The sequence below is a fragment of the Strongylocentrotus purpuratus genome, unplaced genomic scaffold (assembly GCF_000002235.5).
Source record: "Strongylocentrotus purpuratus isolate Spur 01 unplaced genomic scaffold, Spur_5.0 spur5_scaffold_5, whole genome shotgun sequence".
NCBI lineage: Eukaryota > Metazoa > Echinodermata > Echinoidea > Camarodonta > Strongylocentrotidae > Strongylocentrotus > Strongylocentrotus purpuratus.
This window is the reverse complement of record NW_022145611.1, coordinates 10,394,132-10,412,922: the sequence shown is the minus strand read 5'-3', so window position 1 is coordinate 10,412,922 and position 18,791 is coordinate 10,394,132. Positions and strand designations below refer to the sequence as shown.

Here is an 18,791-nt window from a genome sequence, read left to right as displayed (position 1 = left end):
AGTCCATTAAGTAACTCTAAATCTTGTTTGTACCAATGCAGCTGCTGCCAGCTCCCTCACGGCTGCCAGTATGGAGAGCCTGTCCATGAGCGAAGACTGGGACGCCCTCTCAGGTCCACGACGCAGGACTAACTACGTGCCTTACCGCAACTCCATCCTTACTTGGCTCCTCAAGGACAGTCTGGGAGGAAACTCGAAGACCATCATGATTGCAAGTGAGTTTGTATGTTTGTTGGTCTTTCTGTCTTCTATCAGTATGTTTTTTTTGGGAAATTCCAAAACTATCATGATTGGAAGTGAGTTTGCTTGTCTTTACGTTTGTTGGGCTCTCTGTCTTTCTTTCTGTCTGTCTCATAATTTGTTTGTTTGTTCATTTGCCCCTTCTTCGTTCTGTCTATTTGTAAGTAATTTCTTTAAAAAAACTGACAGTGCAGTAAAGCCTCAATCACCCAGAGGCAATCAGTTCTAGCTTCTTTGTTGGTGTTTCTGTTTTTCTATCAGTATGTCTTGGGGAAATTCTAAGACTATCATGATTGCAAGTGAGTTTGCTTGTCTTTATGTTTGTAAGGATGTCCGTCTTTTCATCTCCATTTCTGTCAATGTAATTCATTATTTTTCTTGAATATCAGTACAGCCACAGTCATACTGTGGCAATCTTTTTGTGTGAACCCCAAATATGTTGTGTCATGTATCCTACTTGTAGAAACTAAGACCAGAACATCAATGATCTATGTATGTGTGTATTTGTTTTTGGAATTGCAGTTTATCCTTTGTTTTACTTTTGTGTCAGTTTAAATGACTTTCTATTTCTAACTAGCTTAATATTGCATCTTTTTTACACCTTTCAAAGCTTGGGGATGAAATTTCTTCCAAATATTACAGGGTTTTAATGGGATTCAAATGTGTATTGACATTTGTTTTCTTATTTTTGTTCTTCTCATTTCTTACTCATTTGAGGAAACAAATAGCACTCTTCAACAATTTTTTGTTTGTTGAAAACATCTAGATATTGATTAAAAGCTTAGACATGTCACATGTATTTTGAATGTTCTGAAAGTATGTTGACTTAAAACATACAATCGTATTCATATTTGTTTTCACATGAATTACGAAGAGATCACCTGAAAAATATATATTTATGTCTTGAGTGTTAGTAATGGCCTTATACCCCAATAACTCAGTATCCCCTCTATTTGCTCAAGTCATTCAATCAAACACAATTTCAACCACCATCTCATTCATAAGAGAAGAAAGCATGACTTAGGAGAGGACAAATCCTCCGCTAATTGCCCTTTTAAAGCGGCGGACAAAGGCTTTTCAATTTGCAGGGTCTCTTTTGGGTTATGGGACAATGCTAGGAACATGACACCTGTATAACGCCGCTTATTTGTTGTGCGTGTTCAAAGAGCCATTAGCATCTTAGGACATGTGTTGCCTGTGTGTTAGAAAGGAGTGTTCATTTGTACCTATGAATGTGCACTCTCATTGTTGTGATGGTGGAAGATTGAGTCTAATTTGGTGATAAATACAGTGATCTTACAGTTTGTGATGGCAACGGCGTGTTCGTGACGACTCAGTGGGGGTAAATTATGTGATTGGTTCGGTAGAGTAGACTCATGTTTTTGTGTAATGCGAGTGGCATACCAATTTGGGAATGTGTTCAATTTCAAATGAACAATAGTGTAAGATGTCACAGCTATGGTTGCGTCTGGATGTATTCTTGCAAATTTTGGATGTGTTTTGATTCAGAGATTTGCAGTCATTGACTCTAAACCTCTAGATTTTGATAAAATAATTTATAACAATTTTGTACAAATGTTTTGAATAATGTATCCAGTTGATATCCAATAACAACATGTCTGCTTTTAGAACACAACATTGTTTAGTAGTCAAACACAAGGGATATTCTTTACCTCATAATGTCTTTTTCTTTGTGATAAACCCATTTTTCATGCTTTCATGGAGCATATATGACATCAAATTTAAACTTTGAAATCTTGTGTATTGTACTGGAGAGAAAATGTACATTTTAACATCTTGAGGGTCCCATTAAATCAGAAAAGTTCAGGTCTAAAATACAATATTTGAAGTTGCTGTTTGCAAAATTTCCCTTGGGTATTAGATATTTACGATTGCACTTATTGTTGTTGGCTGATGTTTTATGTTGTTAATAGAATGTCAAATGTTATCAGTTATTTTTAATTTTTTTAAACAAGTAAAGGTCATTGTCAAAATTGTAACATTATACTTAGATCCATTTAAACCACCCGTGGAGTTTTTTTTAATGATGCAATGTACATGTACCATAAATTTCCTTTAGAATGTGTTTATACATTCTTTCATTCTTTCCCGTTCCAGCAATCTCGCCAGCTTCCATTCATTATAACGAAACAATGAGCACATTGAGATATGCAAGACGAGCAAAGCACATAATCAATCAACCCATTGTGAATGAGGTAAGTTAAAATTATTGGATTTATCTTTATTCACATTTGATAATAATATTATCATGACAATGTAACCTTTTTCGAGACGTGTATGTGTATTATTTGTTCTCTATTATTGTGATTTTCTCCTTCAACTTTCATTTTAATTTATTTATTTTCCTTTTGGTAGTTACACTACACATCAGTAAGGTATATTTTATATTCTTTGCTAAGACTATTTTTTGTTGTTTGTGTGTGTATACTTAAACTCAATCATCAGGCTGAGATTTGATGAATTTTGAGAATAATATAAGTGACCTCTTAGCAATTCTGTACACATGATTGTTTTTCAAAGCTTTTTTGTTTGGAGAGACTTTTTAAAGCTTTCCAGAGGTAATATCCATTTTCATTAAATTTCTTCAGTGATTCGATTGTTTCCAATTAATTTTTTTCTAGAGTACTTTCACACCCTGCATTGGCAGAGTGACAAATCTGGCATTGTAAAGATCGACTGATTAGAACTGCCATATAATATATCATTAAAACATCTTATGTACTATAGGGTACCTTCATGTACCTTTACATCGTAAACAGAGTTTGTTTTGTTGAGATAAATATAACTGTACCTCTCTATGCATACTTTAGGTGTGACTGTCCCTACTATTCAACCTCTTCATTGTTTTTGAAACCCTTCGGTAACCTCCTGATAGCGTATCTATATCAAATATTGTCTTGTAAAACAATCCTAACAACCTGGTCATGCATACAGACCGGGGTAACGCTACCCCTGTATTGACGCCTTCCATTAAGACTTGCCTCTGTTGCTGTTGCTGCAGAACGACTGAGGTTACTGAGGTTTTCAAGTGCGTGCATCTTTTATGAACTGTTGTGCCATTTCCTGAGGCCTGGATGATGTTTATTAGCATTCGTGCTGCTCAGCCCGATAGCAGGTTGGATCCTCTCATCATCGGCACGTAGCGATTCTCTCTCTCTCTCTGTGTGTCTGTGCGATGTACATTCAGTCATTCACATAGCATTCATGATGAAGTAGATCGAGAAACACTGTCTTGTGGAAATCATACGAAAGTTAAATTGATTAAGATGAAGAGGAGAGCCCATGGCCTAATTTTCCTTCATCAACTTTCTCCTCCCCTGCAGGATCGCAACGTAAGGCTGATCCGCGAGCTGAGGGACGAGATCGACAGGTTACGCATGCTCCTGAACAGCGCCAGCCTGGTGAGTTCTCGTTTAATAGATGTCGTGCATGTTGAGTAGCGTGGCGTACTTTGACTACTTGTCTCGTTTATGTGATTTTGCGTGATAATTAACGTGTGATTGTGTGATGCTGCTTGTACTCTGTACCTTATCTGAACACGTAATGTTATCCGTTCCAGGGTTGAGTAATCTTATCTTTACAACAAAATTATTGCATTATTTGGCTGAGTGCTAGGAGGGCATTAATCCTGGCTCTCAATAATGTTACAGTACTTAAAAAAGCTTTATTTGTGACAAGATGGTTGATCAAACATTGAGTTGGATTTGAATTGAATATATTTGTCACCATGCACAATCGAAAGAAAAGGCGTTGAAATTATTTCACATTACGTCCAGTATGATTCTGAATCTTGTTTTCTCTGTATCATTTGCATGTTGTTCAGAGGTCTTTTGCATGTAAGAATTAGACTAGATAACTGTACAACAAATTCTTGACTTGTGTGAAAGCATTCATTCTAATTATTCAGCATTGTATTTTGCATAGAGGATAATCTGTACAACGAATTCCAGATTATTATGTGTGAAAGCATTCATTCTAATCATTCACCATTGCATATTTCATAGAGGATAATTTATCACAGAAAATTGTTAAAGAACATATAAAAAATACCCCTTTCTAGCTTTATTCAGAGTTTAATTCATATTGTTTGAGATCTTTAAAAAGATATTACATGCTCTAATCAAACCAGTTATATTCAAATTAGTTATATAGCCTCTTACTATCAATAGGCAGCTATATAGTAGGCTACTAGACAGCTGATATGATTGTGTTTGTTTTTAATCTTTAATCCCTCAAGTATGTGATGACTGTAATTGATAACCAACCAATCATTGATAAGCATGATACCATTCAAAGTGATTAGGGTCAAAAGAGTGTCACTACATTTCAAGAAACATGTTGACAGGAGAGGGAGAGAAAGAGAGAGAGAGAGCGAGAGGGGGGGGGGGGGGAATAAGGAGAAGAAAATAGAGCTAGATAATAAGAAAAGTGAGATGTTATGATTATGGTGTCATCTATTTTGCCATTTACATGTATGTGCACATGTTCGTGTCATAATGTGTCACACATTTACATTTAAATTATTTGTCTTTCACAACATTATATTATGCAATACTTCTAGTCTCATCATATTTATCCTGTTTAATTTAGATAAAGATATGGTTGACATTATTTGGCCTACATGTTTATTATGTAATAGGTTGATGTGTATTTGACTTTTGTATTTTAGGAGATGTTTTTTTCCCTCTAAGGAAAATTATGAATTGTAGCAAAATACAAACAGATTAATTTCTTTAGAATTAAATATTTAATTCCCTCTCGGCCTATTTGCAATAACAAATCGGTAAATTATAGTTATGCCGGAAAAAAATAAAAACTTTGTGTACTAAAATCTGGTAACATTTTGGGGCCAGTTGATTTCGAAGGGAGTACAGATGTTAACTCAAGCACTATTTTATGTGTGTGTGTATATGGGTACATTGACCACCTACGGCCCTTTTACCTTTATTTAAAGTGTTGTACATTTGAAGTATATCTTTAGGAAAGAAACAATTTAAATCTTATTATTGAATATATACTAGCACAGAACTGTATAGACTAAAGATTAACATTCTTTTTAGTCTTTGATCCCCTTTAAGTTAAAGTCCTTGCACTTTCGTGTTCAATGGCCAATAGTTAATTTTCTTAACAGTGCAATATCATCATTCTATCATGTAGGCAAGCTCACAAGCTTCACTGATTCAAGACCAAAACATCTGTCGCATGCTGCAGGAGAACGAGCAAAGAGTTGATCAGCTGACGGAGGCCTGGGTGGAGAAGTGGAGCAATGCAGCCCGCATCATGCAGGTACAGCAGAGTCACATATCAGTCAATATTATCATTCACAACATTATTAGTAATACAGAGCAGGCCTTATCTCTCACAGCCTTGATTTCAGTGAAAGAATGTGTAGTGAGTGCAAGTAGTGATTGCAAGTATCATGACAGATGAGGAAATACACTGTGATTTATGTCATCTCTTCGATATACATAAATTTCAACACCCCTTTGAAAGCTTGTTTGTTTTACATCCACTGTGAAAGGTAAAGATTTGACATGAATTACAAAAGAAATGAGGAGACTTCATATTGCAGCAATTGTGTGTTCTGAATAATGAATTTTTCATGTCTTATGTAGGCCTGCATGTACCTACTGCTATACTTTAGAAGAAACTGATTTCAAATCTCTTCAGAATTTTGGTTTTCTTGTAATTTATTCATTAAAATGAGAGAAATCTGACTGATTTGTTTGTCTGCCAAGTACTCTACATATTTTGTCTCTTGTTGTCTAACTAGGAGTGTAACGTTGGAATTCGTAAGGAGAGCGTTGGAGTGATAGTAGAATCTGAGCTACCTCATCTTATCGGTATGGACGATGATCTTCTTAGTACCGGCATCATCCTTTATCATCTCAAGGTATGTAGGGTTGATATTATAAAGGATTTTGTTAGGAGTTTGCAAGAACTTATATGTGAAGGGAATGGATTGAGGTCATTTTGGTACATAATTTTCATCTGGAGGCAATTGAGGATGAACATCAAATTATTAAGGGGTTTGTGAGGTGAAGGGGGTGTCGGAACGGCAGTATAGATTGAGATCTTCTTTGATACCAATTTCACCCTGTATCATCTCAAAGTAAATGATGTTGGTATTACATCTATTAGAGGGTTTGTAAGGTGAAGGGGATGTAGGAGTGGTTGTGGAATGGAGCTTTCTCATCCCATCTTTAAGCACAAGTATAATTTCTATCATCTTTAAGACAAGGTCAGTTGAAAGGATAACAGGATGGAGTAGGAATATCAATGGTGTGGGTGATAAGCTTCTACCGATGAAATTCTCTATCCTCTTAAAGAAATATGAAGTGTAAGAATGATTACCGGTAGGGGTTTTCTATGTTAATAGCAAGATGGGATTATTAGCTTTGGAACAATGTGAGCTTTCTCAGTCTTTAAACATAGATTACAATCATCTTTAGCATTATCTATGGTCATCTCAAAATTAGAGGAGTTGAAATTTAAAGGAATTATCAATGTTGAGTGGTACAGAAACTAGTTTAATTATATTAGTCTCTCTGTACATGGTCAATCATGATATTATGATGGATTTTTCATGTTTTTTTCCCCCTTATTCATACCTATCTTGTCTTGATTATATAATTACAGGAGGGAAGGACCAAAATAGGCAGAGCGAATTCAGACATTCATCAGGATATTGGTAGGTGTAACAGTCCATATAAAATTCATTTTATATATAACATGTGGCATGATCAATGTTTATTATCAGACCTAGACATTTTGAAATCATATATCACTGCTTTTATACGGCAGTTATTTTCTTTTCATTTTTTCTCTCAATCTTTTTAATTATCTTGGTCTACAGGTGTACATGTTTGTTGTTATTATGTTTGGATGAAATTGTATTTGTGTGAGGTTATGCACCATTGTGACTGTTTATTTCAGATAAATACTGGTCTTCCTCCACTAGAAGTTGGGGGACATTTGATTGAATGCATGTTTTATGTTTCATCAAAGAGATACTACAACTGGTTTTATTTATTTGTAGTAATTGAATAGAGTATTACCCTTTGTTTATATTTGCTTCATTTACATGTATGTACTTGTAATAATAATCTTTTAAACTTGAAATCTGGTGCTTTGATCAAACTATAGTGCCAATATGAAAGCCATAAATTATTTGGTCAAAATAATTACTGGTATACAAACATTTGGCTACTGGGTAGGAAATAGTGCACATACATGTACACACAGGGAGTGCTTCCTCGAATGTGCGCCTATTTCTAAATCACTCTCATCCTTTTCTCTTTGCTGCACAGTACTGTATGGCCCTGATGTAGAGGACGAGCATGCGGTCATTATCAATGCAGACGGCCATGTTATACTCACACCCCTCAGGAACTCCAAGTGTGCTGTCAACGGGATCAACGTCCATCGGCCGATAGAGATCACACAAGGTACAAAACAATTTAGAATTGGTGACAATATTAGAGTAAAGCAGGTTTTGAAAGATGATTTGATATTTCTGAAAATTGTATTCAGTTTGATATTGTAATGCACTCTTGTGACTTTATAGAACAAAACTTGTAGAAGTTTATGTTTCATGTTTGCACCTCAATTGTAAAGTAGAAGACAAAATTCCTAGTACTTTGAGATGAAAAGAAATAAAATGATAATCTTTGGAGGTATAATTAGATTCATTGCAATTTAAACTAAACCAGAAAGGCATTAACTCTGTTTGAAAGTATATAAATTAATGCTTTTCTGGCTCCAAACAGATAAAATAAACATTATTAAATTAAGATTTCCCAGCAATAACTGAAGTAATGATATAATTTCTGTTTACAAGGTGCTGTAATCTTACTTGGGAGTACTACCATCTTCCATTTCAACCATGTTGCAGATTATATATTACCTGTTCGGAGCCAGAAGCGTATTAACCCTGTTTTAAAGTACATGTTTATGAGTTCAATTCAGGCCCAAAACAGCATGAATAATACATACTTTATTGAAGTAAGATTCCCCAGCATTAACTGAAGAAATTACATGATTTCAGTATACAAGGTGCTGTAATCTTACTTGGGAGTTTTGACATATTCTGCTTCAACTATTCTGCAGATTATATATTACCTGTTTGGAGCCAGTTGGGTATTGACTCTGTTTTAATAACATATACAACTTAGTGCCCTTCAGGCTCCAAACAAACTTTGATAACATAATATTTCCCAGCAATTACCTAATACTGAATTTTATTTTTTCTAGGTGCTGTAATCTTACTTGGGAGTACTAACATGTTCCGTTTCAACCATCCTGCCGAAGCTGTCAAACTCAGGGAAAGAAGAGCGGTAAGTTGCATATTTGCATAGTTTTGCTTCCAGGACATAATCCATACATGTACAGTTAACAACAGAATTACTCATACCCCTTGTAAATTTTAAGTATTTGTGTTTTGAATGACAGGTGGACTGATTGAATTATGCCCTTTGTTTGATACTTTTAGATATAAGCTTTGATATGACACATTCTCAAGAAACAAAGAGACAAATAAGTTTGTCACATACTTCAAAATTACAAAAATCAATAAGGGTATGAGTAATTAAGTTGTTAACTGCATGTTAAAAAATCATTGTGCTCATGAGAAATATATAGTGTTGTAAATATGTACAAAGGCTTTGAATAATGCTTTGAATGTGTGGAAGAGTCAACCATGAGCAATATCATATTGAGTTGAGAATGGTATGAAGTGAGCCCTCTATTGGCATGTAGCTGTCAAATAATATGCCATAGTGTGTGAAAGAGTCATCTGTAGGTGATATTTTGTTGTAGAGTCAACTTCATAATATTTAAAGGTTTGGACTTTGATATTAATCAGATTCTAAAGGTATAATGCTTGTATTATAAAAGGGATATTATTGTATTTGCCTCACCACATCATATATATCCTAAAGTCATAACATTTAGAATGTATTAAAGTAAGCAGTTTAGCAGATATGTACCTGTAGCTTTTAAATAAATGCTTTGTGTGTGTTTACAAGAGTCATCTGTATGCAATATTGGGTGGAGTCAGCTTTACTACATAAAATGGGGCTTTGCTTTACGCATAATACTGACAGTCAGATTATAAAGTTATAATGCTTTTAAGAAGATTATTTGAAAGTGGGGTTTAGCTTTTAAAAGGTATTTGCAATGTTTGGATAAGAGTCATCTGCATACTACATTATAGACTTTTGAAAAAGTGTTTAGGCCTGTCTTCCCATTCAATAATTTTGTACAGAGAGCAACCACATTTATTTGGACCCAAATCATTACATTTCATTTAATATCAACTTTGAAGGTCAGAGATATTATTAAAATGTTTGAATAAGAGAAATGACCCTTTAAAAGAATGAAGGATACTCATGATGTTCATACAATATGAGGGGAAAAAATATGTCTCTTCAGGCTCCACTTCAGACATTTGCCAACACTGTTATACCTTCAACATTACTTGTAATGCTAATTGTGGATGATGCTTTTAATATGTGACTCCTAACTTTATGATGATGCTAGCCAAATGTATGATGAAGAAAAAGCTACCATTGCTGTTACATACTTATGGCTGTCTGCATTTTTATATGGTATAAATTAAACTTCAATTGTATTCACAGAGGGAGTGATATTTTCCTATCCAAGATGTTTTTATGATGATAATCTGTTTGGTGTTTTTCATGATGTATTAAGCACTGGAATCGCCATGAGAATATGATGATAATGCATCCTAAATAAGATATACATTATGTAGTGTAATTGAAATGTAAGTAATGCTTGCAATCATTTTTTAATGCAGAGAAGTGGATTTGTTCAATCTGGGGGTCGATCACTCTGCAAGGACAAAAAAATTAACAATTAAAAATATATATGCGTGTGGTCTAAAAAAAATAAGCTTGCCCCACCTACTGAGCGCCACGCGACAGATTAAACAATTTAATATCCATTGCACGGATCGACACCCATGAGTGATTAAATGATATCATTTCCTCTGATGTAAAGTTCACTGCTCGATGCAGGGCATCTAGTGAGGATAATGCCTTTTGGTCCAGAAATAATCACTTTTATTAAGTTTGTGCATGCATGCATGAATGCCTGACAGTATGAAGAATTGGTTGTTACCCTTAATTCCCTCAACCCAGGTAGCTGTAGAATAGAAAGAGAGAGGGAGAGAGAAGGGTAGAAAATATTAGGGTGCATTGTTTACCTCCACATGATGGTTGGCATGGCAACCCCTAAGTTAATATTTGCATGGAGTTGAAGTTGACTGAGGTTGTGGGTGTTTGTACATACGGGCTGACTGATTACTGAATTATGGTTTCAGGGGGGCTGTGATATTTACACTCACAGTCAGAGGGACAAACAGACCAGTATAATTCATGGCATAAATTACGTTTTGGATTTCACGTGTTAAACAAACTTTGGGGATTCTTATCCAAAAATGGTGTACCGGTACTGCAAATTGCTTCCCAAAAACATTTACTCACTGATAATTCATTTTACCACAAAATTGATATGTATTTATTTAGCAGTATTACCTCAGGTGTCCGAGCATAATTGCAGGGAATATTGTGTAGATTTTTCCAAGTACAAGCAGATGATGAATATGATGTGTGGTACTATAAAGTGGGATGAGGGATCCATAGATTGTGGATTTAAAAAGCCCATGGCTTGACACTGATGTTTATCTAATGTGTAATTTCAAGTAGGCTTTTGATCAAAATGAATACAGGGGTTATGCTGTATTTCTTAAAGGCAGGGTAGTCTATTGACACTATTTTAGATTTACATACATACTGCCATCTGCTGCTCACAATGCCCCAATGTGTCAACAGCCATTTCCCACAATGCATCAACTGCTGATGCGCTCATCATGATGCTTAGGTACAGGAACTGGAAATCGCTCTATGTCCACTTTCATCATAAGATGTCGCAAGTGAAAATACTGTACAGCAGTGGTTGTGATGTCGGTAAAATACCCTGCCTTTAATGGAAGTACTGGTATAATAAAAATGGGTTGTAGAAATCATCAATTTGTCTTCTCGCCCTAATAATGTCCATCACTGTTCGTCAAAGAGAACAAAATCAATAATAATGAACTTATTTTATGAAAGGACCTTTTAGTGGTATCCACTTTGAGAAGCCCTTTGCTGTTTCCATGGTAACTACATTACAGGTGCATGTAGAAGCACACTCTTAAGTAGATTGTTCTAATTTAATTCCTTTGAGATGCAATTAGTTGAAGACAGAAGAATGGACTCCTCATCAAATTGAGAGGTTCGGTCGTCACATCACCATCCATGTATAATTGCTTTCCAGGGGCCGTAAAATGGGTTTAATAAGTGGCATCACTTAAATTAATTCTGTAGAAGAATAGTGTGGTTTTGACACTGAAAGAGATGTTTGATACGTGATTTAATTGCATCTCCAACGTATTCCAGTGGAAGGTTTGCTTTCCAGGGGATAGATAGATTGAGGCTAATACGACATATCAGCCAAATGAAGTTAGAACAAAAAACGTGCACATCTTTTACGGCTGTGAGATATCATGGAAATGAGCTTATTGTGATTTCACTTCAGGTGCTTATGTAGCCTGTGAGTGAACTGGAGACCTGCATGTATTTTGTTTAACCTGCAACTAACCGGCATTTGCTTGTGTGCCTTCTCATTCCTTTTCCCTCCCTTCCAACCTGAACATTAGTCCAATATACCTGGTCGTGGATTGCGGAGAGTAAGTGCATGAGTTCCTTAATTTACCTTTCGTTTTGTATATGGTCTACCTTTACTTGTTATTCTTTTTTAATTGCACATCAAATTGCCACATTGTATGTTATTTGTGATGTTGTTCAGCACTACTTCATATGCTTCATTCTTTAATCCTCATGTGTGTCAATATAAAATATATCTATTCCCCCCCTTGTGTCCACTGTCTTCTTGTTCTGTTCTTTTACCCTGTCTCTCTCACATTGTTCTTCTTTTTATCTCCTCCCTACCTCTTCGCTCATCTCCCCTGTCTTGCCTCTTTCACTCCTCTTCCCTCTAATATGCTCTCTCCCCATTCTCCGTTCTTCGACTCCCCTCTACTCTCTTTCTATCATTGTCTACCCTTTTTTTTAAATCTCTTTCTCGCTTGCTTCTCTCATATTCTCTTCCTAAGTTCCTCCCCCTCTTTCTTTCTCTTTCTCCTCCCTCTTCCACTGTCTCTCTTTCTCTCATTCTAAATCTCTTCTTCAATTCCTCCGCATATGCCTTTCTCCTCTCCCTCCATCTCTCCACCCCTCCCTCCCTCCATCTCTCTTTTGCTGTCTGATTTTCCTTCCCCACCCCTCCCCCCCCCCCCCCAGTACAATATCATGTGCTGTGTGCATTTTCTGTACTTTCCATATTATATATGACATTTCATTTACCAAACATCCATCTCATTTATCATACAATTCCAAATTTTATAGTGTTCTGTTTTATTATGATGATAATATTTTGTTAGGTTAATGCGATTGTTTACTCTAAAAGATGCAATTTTTAATGTATTATAAGTTATGTAATTATTGACTGATTATAAATTAAAGTGTAACTTACACATAATTTAATACATTTTCACGTTTTTATACCATGAGTACAAAAATACAATTTTTCACTTGTGTGCATTTTTCCGCATTTTAGTTATTGGTGTATATCTCCAGGGTCACAATTATTTCATTTACTGTCATATCAAACACAAATCAAAGCATTGAAGAAGTGTGAACCTTTTTTTTTTTTAGCAATCCCCAACATTTATAACATTCATAATATGAATGTGTACATGTATTTGTTTAATTTGTATATTTCATGCAATTATAACTAAGAATAGCAGTGAATTCAGACATACTGTAGCTTTTTGCCTGCTTCTGTTTTATATTTTCTAATTTCAGCTTTCTGTTCATTCTTGCAATTTACACTGATGCCTGCAAGGCAAAAAAATACTTTAGAATGTCTGTATTCACTGCTATTCTTTGATTTTGTATTATTGATCATCTCTGTAATCATAACTACCGTAAGCAAGTATATGTGTAGGATACCGAATTATTATATTCAAAGTATCATCTTGCTAATATGCACACAGAACAGAAATTTATGTTTGAAAAAGAATGAGAGGGGGGGGGGGGGAGAGAAGAAGGATAGGTACCTTGTGTTTGTTTAATTGATTATTTGCTCAGCATATTTACTCGGTAACATTGGCTTTGCGCCATACCAATGCCATCATATCACCTTAGCCACTGCAACAACCCAAGTCTGTATCGTAAACTAGCCTCATTTTAGCCCAAAAGGTTTATTCTAACACCTAATATTTTGCAAAATTATATGAAAACTCATTACAGTTATCAATTCATTTATAACACAAAATTGTCCATGGTGCCATTTTAAATGAAGTATGCCTTATGGGGATTTTAAGCTGAGGAAAATTTCCTAAAAGTGCTCGATTGTTTCAGCTTTTTGTTCATGCGGCACGTCATTCAGGCTGGAGGGAAGGCTAGGTAAAGGTTACTTAAACTGGGATAGCAAAGAGAAAGAAATGGAGAGGCAGCTAACGCATACTTATTACCGGTACATGTACCAGTGTAGCATTTGCCTGTTTGCTCATCATATTTTGTGCTTCCATTTGCACTTTTACACACCCAGAAAAGCATCACACTTCATGTACCTAACACAGGGGATGTAAGTAAAAAATGAACTCATCATTATATTATGATCATCCATTTGTGTGTTTGCCAACCATTAACATTTCTTTAAAAGCTCTTCTGCTCTCAATCTCTGTGTTGTCTCCCATACGGAGAACATGCAGTGTCGTGTTGGTCATAATTTTTTTTTCAAGAGAATTTTTTCATTGTATAATTTTATTGATAAACCCTTTCTCTACTTGATGTACTTGCAATATGTGTGTATTTTGTTTGATCTCAGAGAGCATCTTTGATAAACTAACATTCCTTTAAAAGCTCTTCTGCTCTCAATTTCTATGTTGTCTCTGATATGGAGAACGAGTGTCGTGTTTGTCATTAACAAAATTCTTTCAAGAGAATTCGTTTCATGGTACTGTATTTTCATGATGTAATTTTAATGTTGAACCTTATTTCTTGTCGATACAATTGAAAATGTATGTGTGCATTTTGTTTGATCTCAGTGAGCGTCTTCGATAAATTTACTCTATTATAATATCATTCATCTATATTTGCCAACCATTCTTTAAAAGCTCTCCTGCTCTCGATCTCTGTGTTGTCTCTCGATATGGAGAAATAACATCATCTCCGTGATACATTTCAAGATAATTCATTGATCTCCCTATGGGATTGTTCAATATGTAATTTGAATGAATAATCTTGTTTCTTTTCAATATGTGTTTGTGTGTGGATAATAATAATAATAATTGTAAATTTATAATGCGCAGTTTCTATATGTATATACTCAACTGCGCATGACATATTGGATATTATTATTACCCCGGCTTTAGCTGTGCTGCCATTATAGCGCTCTAGCATTTCAAGGAATAAATTCCTACCGGGTACCCATTTACTTCACCTGGGTGGAGTGTGGCAAATGTAGATCAATATCTTGCCAAAGGACATTAGTGCGGCGGCGGGACTCGAACCGCGGACCTTGTGATCGACAGTCCGGCGACGTATCCACTCGACCACAACACCTCTACATGAGGTATACATTGTCTTTTTTAAGTGCCTGAAGGATGTAAATAACAGTACTGCATTTATAAAACACCTTCTCAAGAGATAAAGAGGATTTCAGTTGACTCGTGTAATTTCTCATCACAGTGTGAACCCATTAACTGCCTATGGGAACCAGACGTTCCATGTATAAAGCCTATGGGAATTGGAGAATTCAGTAGTCAACGTGTTAATAGCCTTGTAGATCTTAGCAGCGATCACACAGACTAGGAAATTATTTCAGAGCAGAAAAATGATGCCAAATTCATTGTAATTTTTCTCATTGATTTCTTGTGATACTCTTTACATTATTTCCTAATGTAAAGAAATGATATGTTTACATTGTCATCTTTTGTGAAAAAGAAACTCATTAGTATAATATATAAAAGCTCCCCGATATTTTTCTCTCTGTTCATAATTCATTAGCATCTCTATCGCACTGATCTCTAATTTTCACAATAACCTTTTTGTTACAAAATCTTTTCTCTCTGTCAAAGCCATCAAGTATTATGTTTTTCCCATTTATACTAAACAAAGTTTAAACAATGACTTATCTCTAATTTCAAATTGATTTTTAACATAATAGTTGTCCTGAAAATGTGTTTAAATGTGTTCAGGTGTTAAATTGACACTCAAAACACACTGTTTAGATATATAATACACCTTTGTTTCATTATTTCATTCATGTCATTAATTTCTTAGTCTTACATTAAATCAAACTGTAATGGATGGATAAGTGCTTTGTTTGCAACTGAGGTTGACATAATCCTGAATGCTTCACCTAGCTGACACCACAGTGTATATAGCCTGAAACAAGGATATAGAGCAAAAAAAGAAGCAAGCCTAGATTAATTGTGTGTGTAGATCAGGTTCATTCAATTTTTCCAGATATTGAATCGCTAACAATAGATGAATGCCAGCAGGAGGCATATCTACAACCAATGAAATTGTGCGAAAAGGTCATGCAACATAATAACATTGATTGGAATGTAGTATCGACAATAATAGACGGTTTGAGATTCTGCACGGTTCATTCTCACACACTTCTTTGGGGTACTAGATTTGCAGCCGTTAGCGTGAGATCGTACAGGTTGGTTCACTTCTAAAGGCAAATAATAGTTTCCATGGTAGCGCTGGAGTTTTTTGTTGGTGTACTAGCTGTGCATGAGCAACCTTCAAAATACCATTCTTGTATAGATGAAAGGCTTTTTAAAGAGGTAAGGGCAGAAATTTATGGTATTCTTTTGGTTTTGGATGCAAAGCCTGCACTAGTAAGCCTGATATACATGTACAGTAATGAATGTAGACTTAAATATGTCATGATTTACTTAAACATTGATGGTTTGACAGCATTAAAGGCTAAGTGTGTATAGGCATCGAACTGTGTCCTTGTGTGGATATCTCGTGATCGATTTAGCCTCTATATCTGTTTAATTGTAAATTTTCAGGTCGTTAATTCTTCATGCTATTTCGCTCTTCATCTTGTGTATTATGATTTTATTTCTAATCCATCATTTATATTTTCATCTTCGCTTTGTTAAACCATATTAGATGATAATCATGAACTCAAGTATTAATCTCAGATAAATTCATGAATATTTGCTACACTTATATATTTTTTGGTATTGTATCTGCTGATCGACTTTTATTTATGTATAACACTGTACTGTATTTTCACAAATGTATTGTAGCTAGCACTCGGCATCTATATTTGTTCATATTTTCTTATCATGCCTTATTCATGATACTGAAATTATTAGTAATCAGCTTTGTTCATTTGTTTTATTGTGTCACAAGATACAATTCTCCTTTTCATTTTCAGAATGTTGAGATATTTTTTGTCTATTGGTTAACTTACATTAATATACCACAAGCAGATTCTTCTAAAAAAATAACAAATTTGCATATAAGAACTCATACCCATAAGCCCATCTGATCTAAGCTAATTATAATGCACTGTAAAAGTTATACTAGTTATAATATAATATGACATACACTATAATATTTTTAAAGCCTCTGTTGATGATACAGTATCTTATTATGATACATAAATTATTATAAAATGAAACTATAATATTTCTTAGAGAATCAATTGGAAGAACAGTATAGTGCAATGCTTTAAAATAGTAGAGATTTGATGCACCATTTGATATACATGTACCATCAAATTATGAATAAATGATAAAAAGAATTAGAAATTCAATTTTGTGGAACTGTTATTTTTTTTAAGAAAATGAAAATTACATCTTTATTTTGTATGTTGAATAGTATATTTTATGAAATGAATGAAGAAAGACAAAGAAATAGAAATATATGTATGATAATAAAAGAAAATTTTATTCTAGAACCTAGTGCTTGGAAACCTGGGAATATCTTTATTTTGACTCCTGCTATTTTTGGAACTCCAATTCTTTGTCGAGGCATTGTTTGTGCGCCATTGCTTTCATCTATCAGCAACCCGGATCCTCAATTGCCACCAGCAATATGAGAGAAATAAATCAAATGTGATAAGTGTTTTTCATCTGCTCTGGTACCGCATAACCATATTCTTTGTGCCATCTGCCAATTTCATCAAGCAATTCATTCTGTCAACAACCATTTATTTCTCTGATTGAATGGCTTTTTTTGTCTGTGCTCTAATTTATTTCATCTCTCTTGGGAGGTGTACATGTACTATATAATACAGTATTTCTTTTAAAATGCCTTATACATGTATGTCTCTGGTATAGGGGTTGGGGTTTTCATATGGATATCTTTATATCCATTTATGTTGTTTTTGTGTTTTTTGTTGTTGTTGTTGCAGGTTCTCTATTTTCTCCCGTTCATATTTCTGACTTTCATTTTTAGCTGACTATTTTCTCTCTTCACAATTTATTTGAGAAATTTTCAGGGATCTTGTGTTGGTATACTAATATTTGTTGGTGTTTGATGCTTCAACATTTTCTTCAAGTTTCCCTGTGTCTTATATTTTTCCTTCAAATTTATTGATCTATTTTTATCTGTGCACATAGAGAACATTTGAAGGATATTCTCTGTCAAGTGTTCAGGACCAGAAGGGTTTAGTTTTATGTTAAATGATACTAGTCAACACCCATCTGGCTCTGAATAGATGACTTGATATATCTCTGCTTCCAACTTGATTGTAAAGTTTTTCAAAAAATCAATCAATTTTTAGTCGTGAATTGTATAACATTTTGAAATGCAGAAATGTTACAGTGACATACAAAATTATTCAAACATAATGTTTTTTTAAATACAATATGATATTGAAATTACCCCTCTGGTAATTTCTTGAAAATCAGAGTGACCATGTTCTTTTATTCGTTTGACTATGAGCGATCACCATGTTTAATATTGACTATTATTTCTTGCTCATGCAGGCACTCTCTGCCGAGTTTGGGAAACGGATCAGCCTGTCGATGAGTTTAGATGGATCCTGGAGTGCCGAACCTGAGAGCAACCTCAAGAAGACCCCCATGCGATCATCCTTCAGCGATCTCTCCTCAGATATCTCACCTATCATGATGTTTAATCCGGGGTAAGTTACTCATGGTCCTTCAGGCTTCTTTGGAATCTCTTTTTGAGAGCCTATGCAGGGGTGGATCGGCCATGGGGAGTTTGGGGAGTTCCCCCCACTGACTGTTCAATGTTTTGGTTTGAGAGTTGGTTGATTAATTTTGGTGTTAGGGCCGGTTGATATGTATCTTAGAGGTCAAGTAGGCCAATTACATTGCAATTCCCCACCCCTCCCCCTTGCCCCTAACACAATTTTGAGTCCTAGTACGTCCTTGAGCCTGTGTATAGTTTAGCTAGTTTGTTGGG

General features: G+C 35.0%; 1 protein-coding gene across 8 annotated transcripts in view; it reads left to right on the top strand.

The window, feature by feature from the left end:
- LOC105436725 overlaps positions 1-18,791 on the top strand; it is a 94,672-nt gene that overhangs the window by 46,739 nt on the left and 29,142 nt on the right. For 6 of the 8 annotated variants that reach the window (XM_030999342.1, XM_030999341.1, XM_030999340.1 and 3 more), the window contains 11 exons: positions 42-215; positions 2,359-2,456; positions 3,585-3,662; positions 5,419-5,547; positions 6,035-6,154; positions 6,901-6,952; positions 7,572-7,709; positions 8,515-8,597; positions 11,981-12,010; positions 13,936-13,971; positions 18,350-18,507. In XM_030999342.1, coding sequence (XP_030855202.1) covers positions 42-215; positions 2,359-2,456; positions 3,585-3,662; positions 5,419-5,547; positions 6,035-6,154; positions 6,901-6,952; positions 7,572-7,709; positions 8,515-8,597; positions 11,981-12,010; positions 13,936-13,971; positions 18,350-18,507 — 1,096 coding nt within the window. Of the gene's footprint in view, positions 1-41; positions 216-1,247; positions 1,583-2,358; positions 2,457-3,584; positions 3,663-5,418; positions 5,548-6,034; positions 6,155-6,900; positions 6,953-7,571; positions 7,710-8,514; positions 8,598-11,980; positions 12,011-13,935; positions 13,972-18,349; positions 18,508-18,791 lie in introns of those variants that run through there. The other 2 variants (XM_030999346.1, XM_030999339.1) reach the window with 2 other exon arrangements.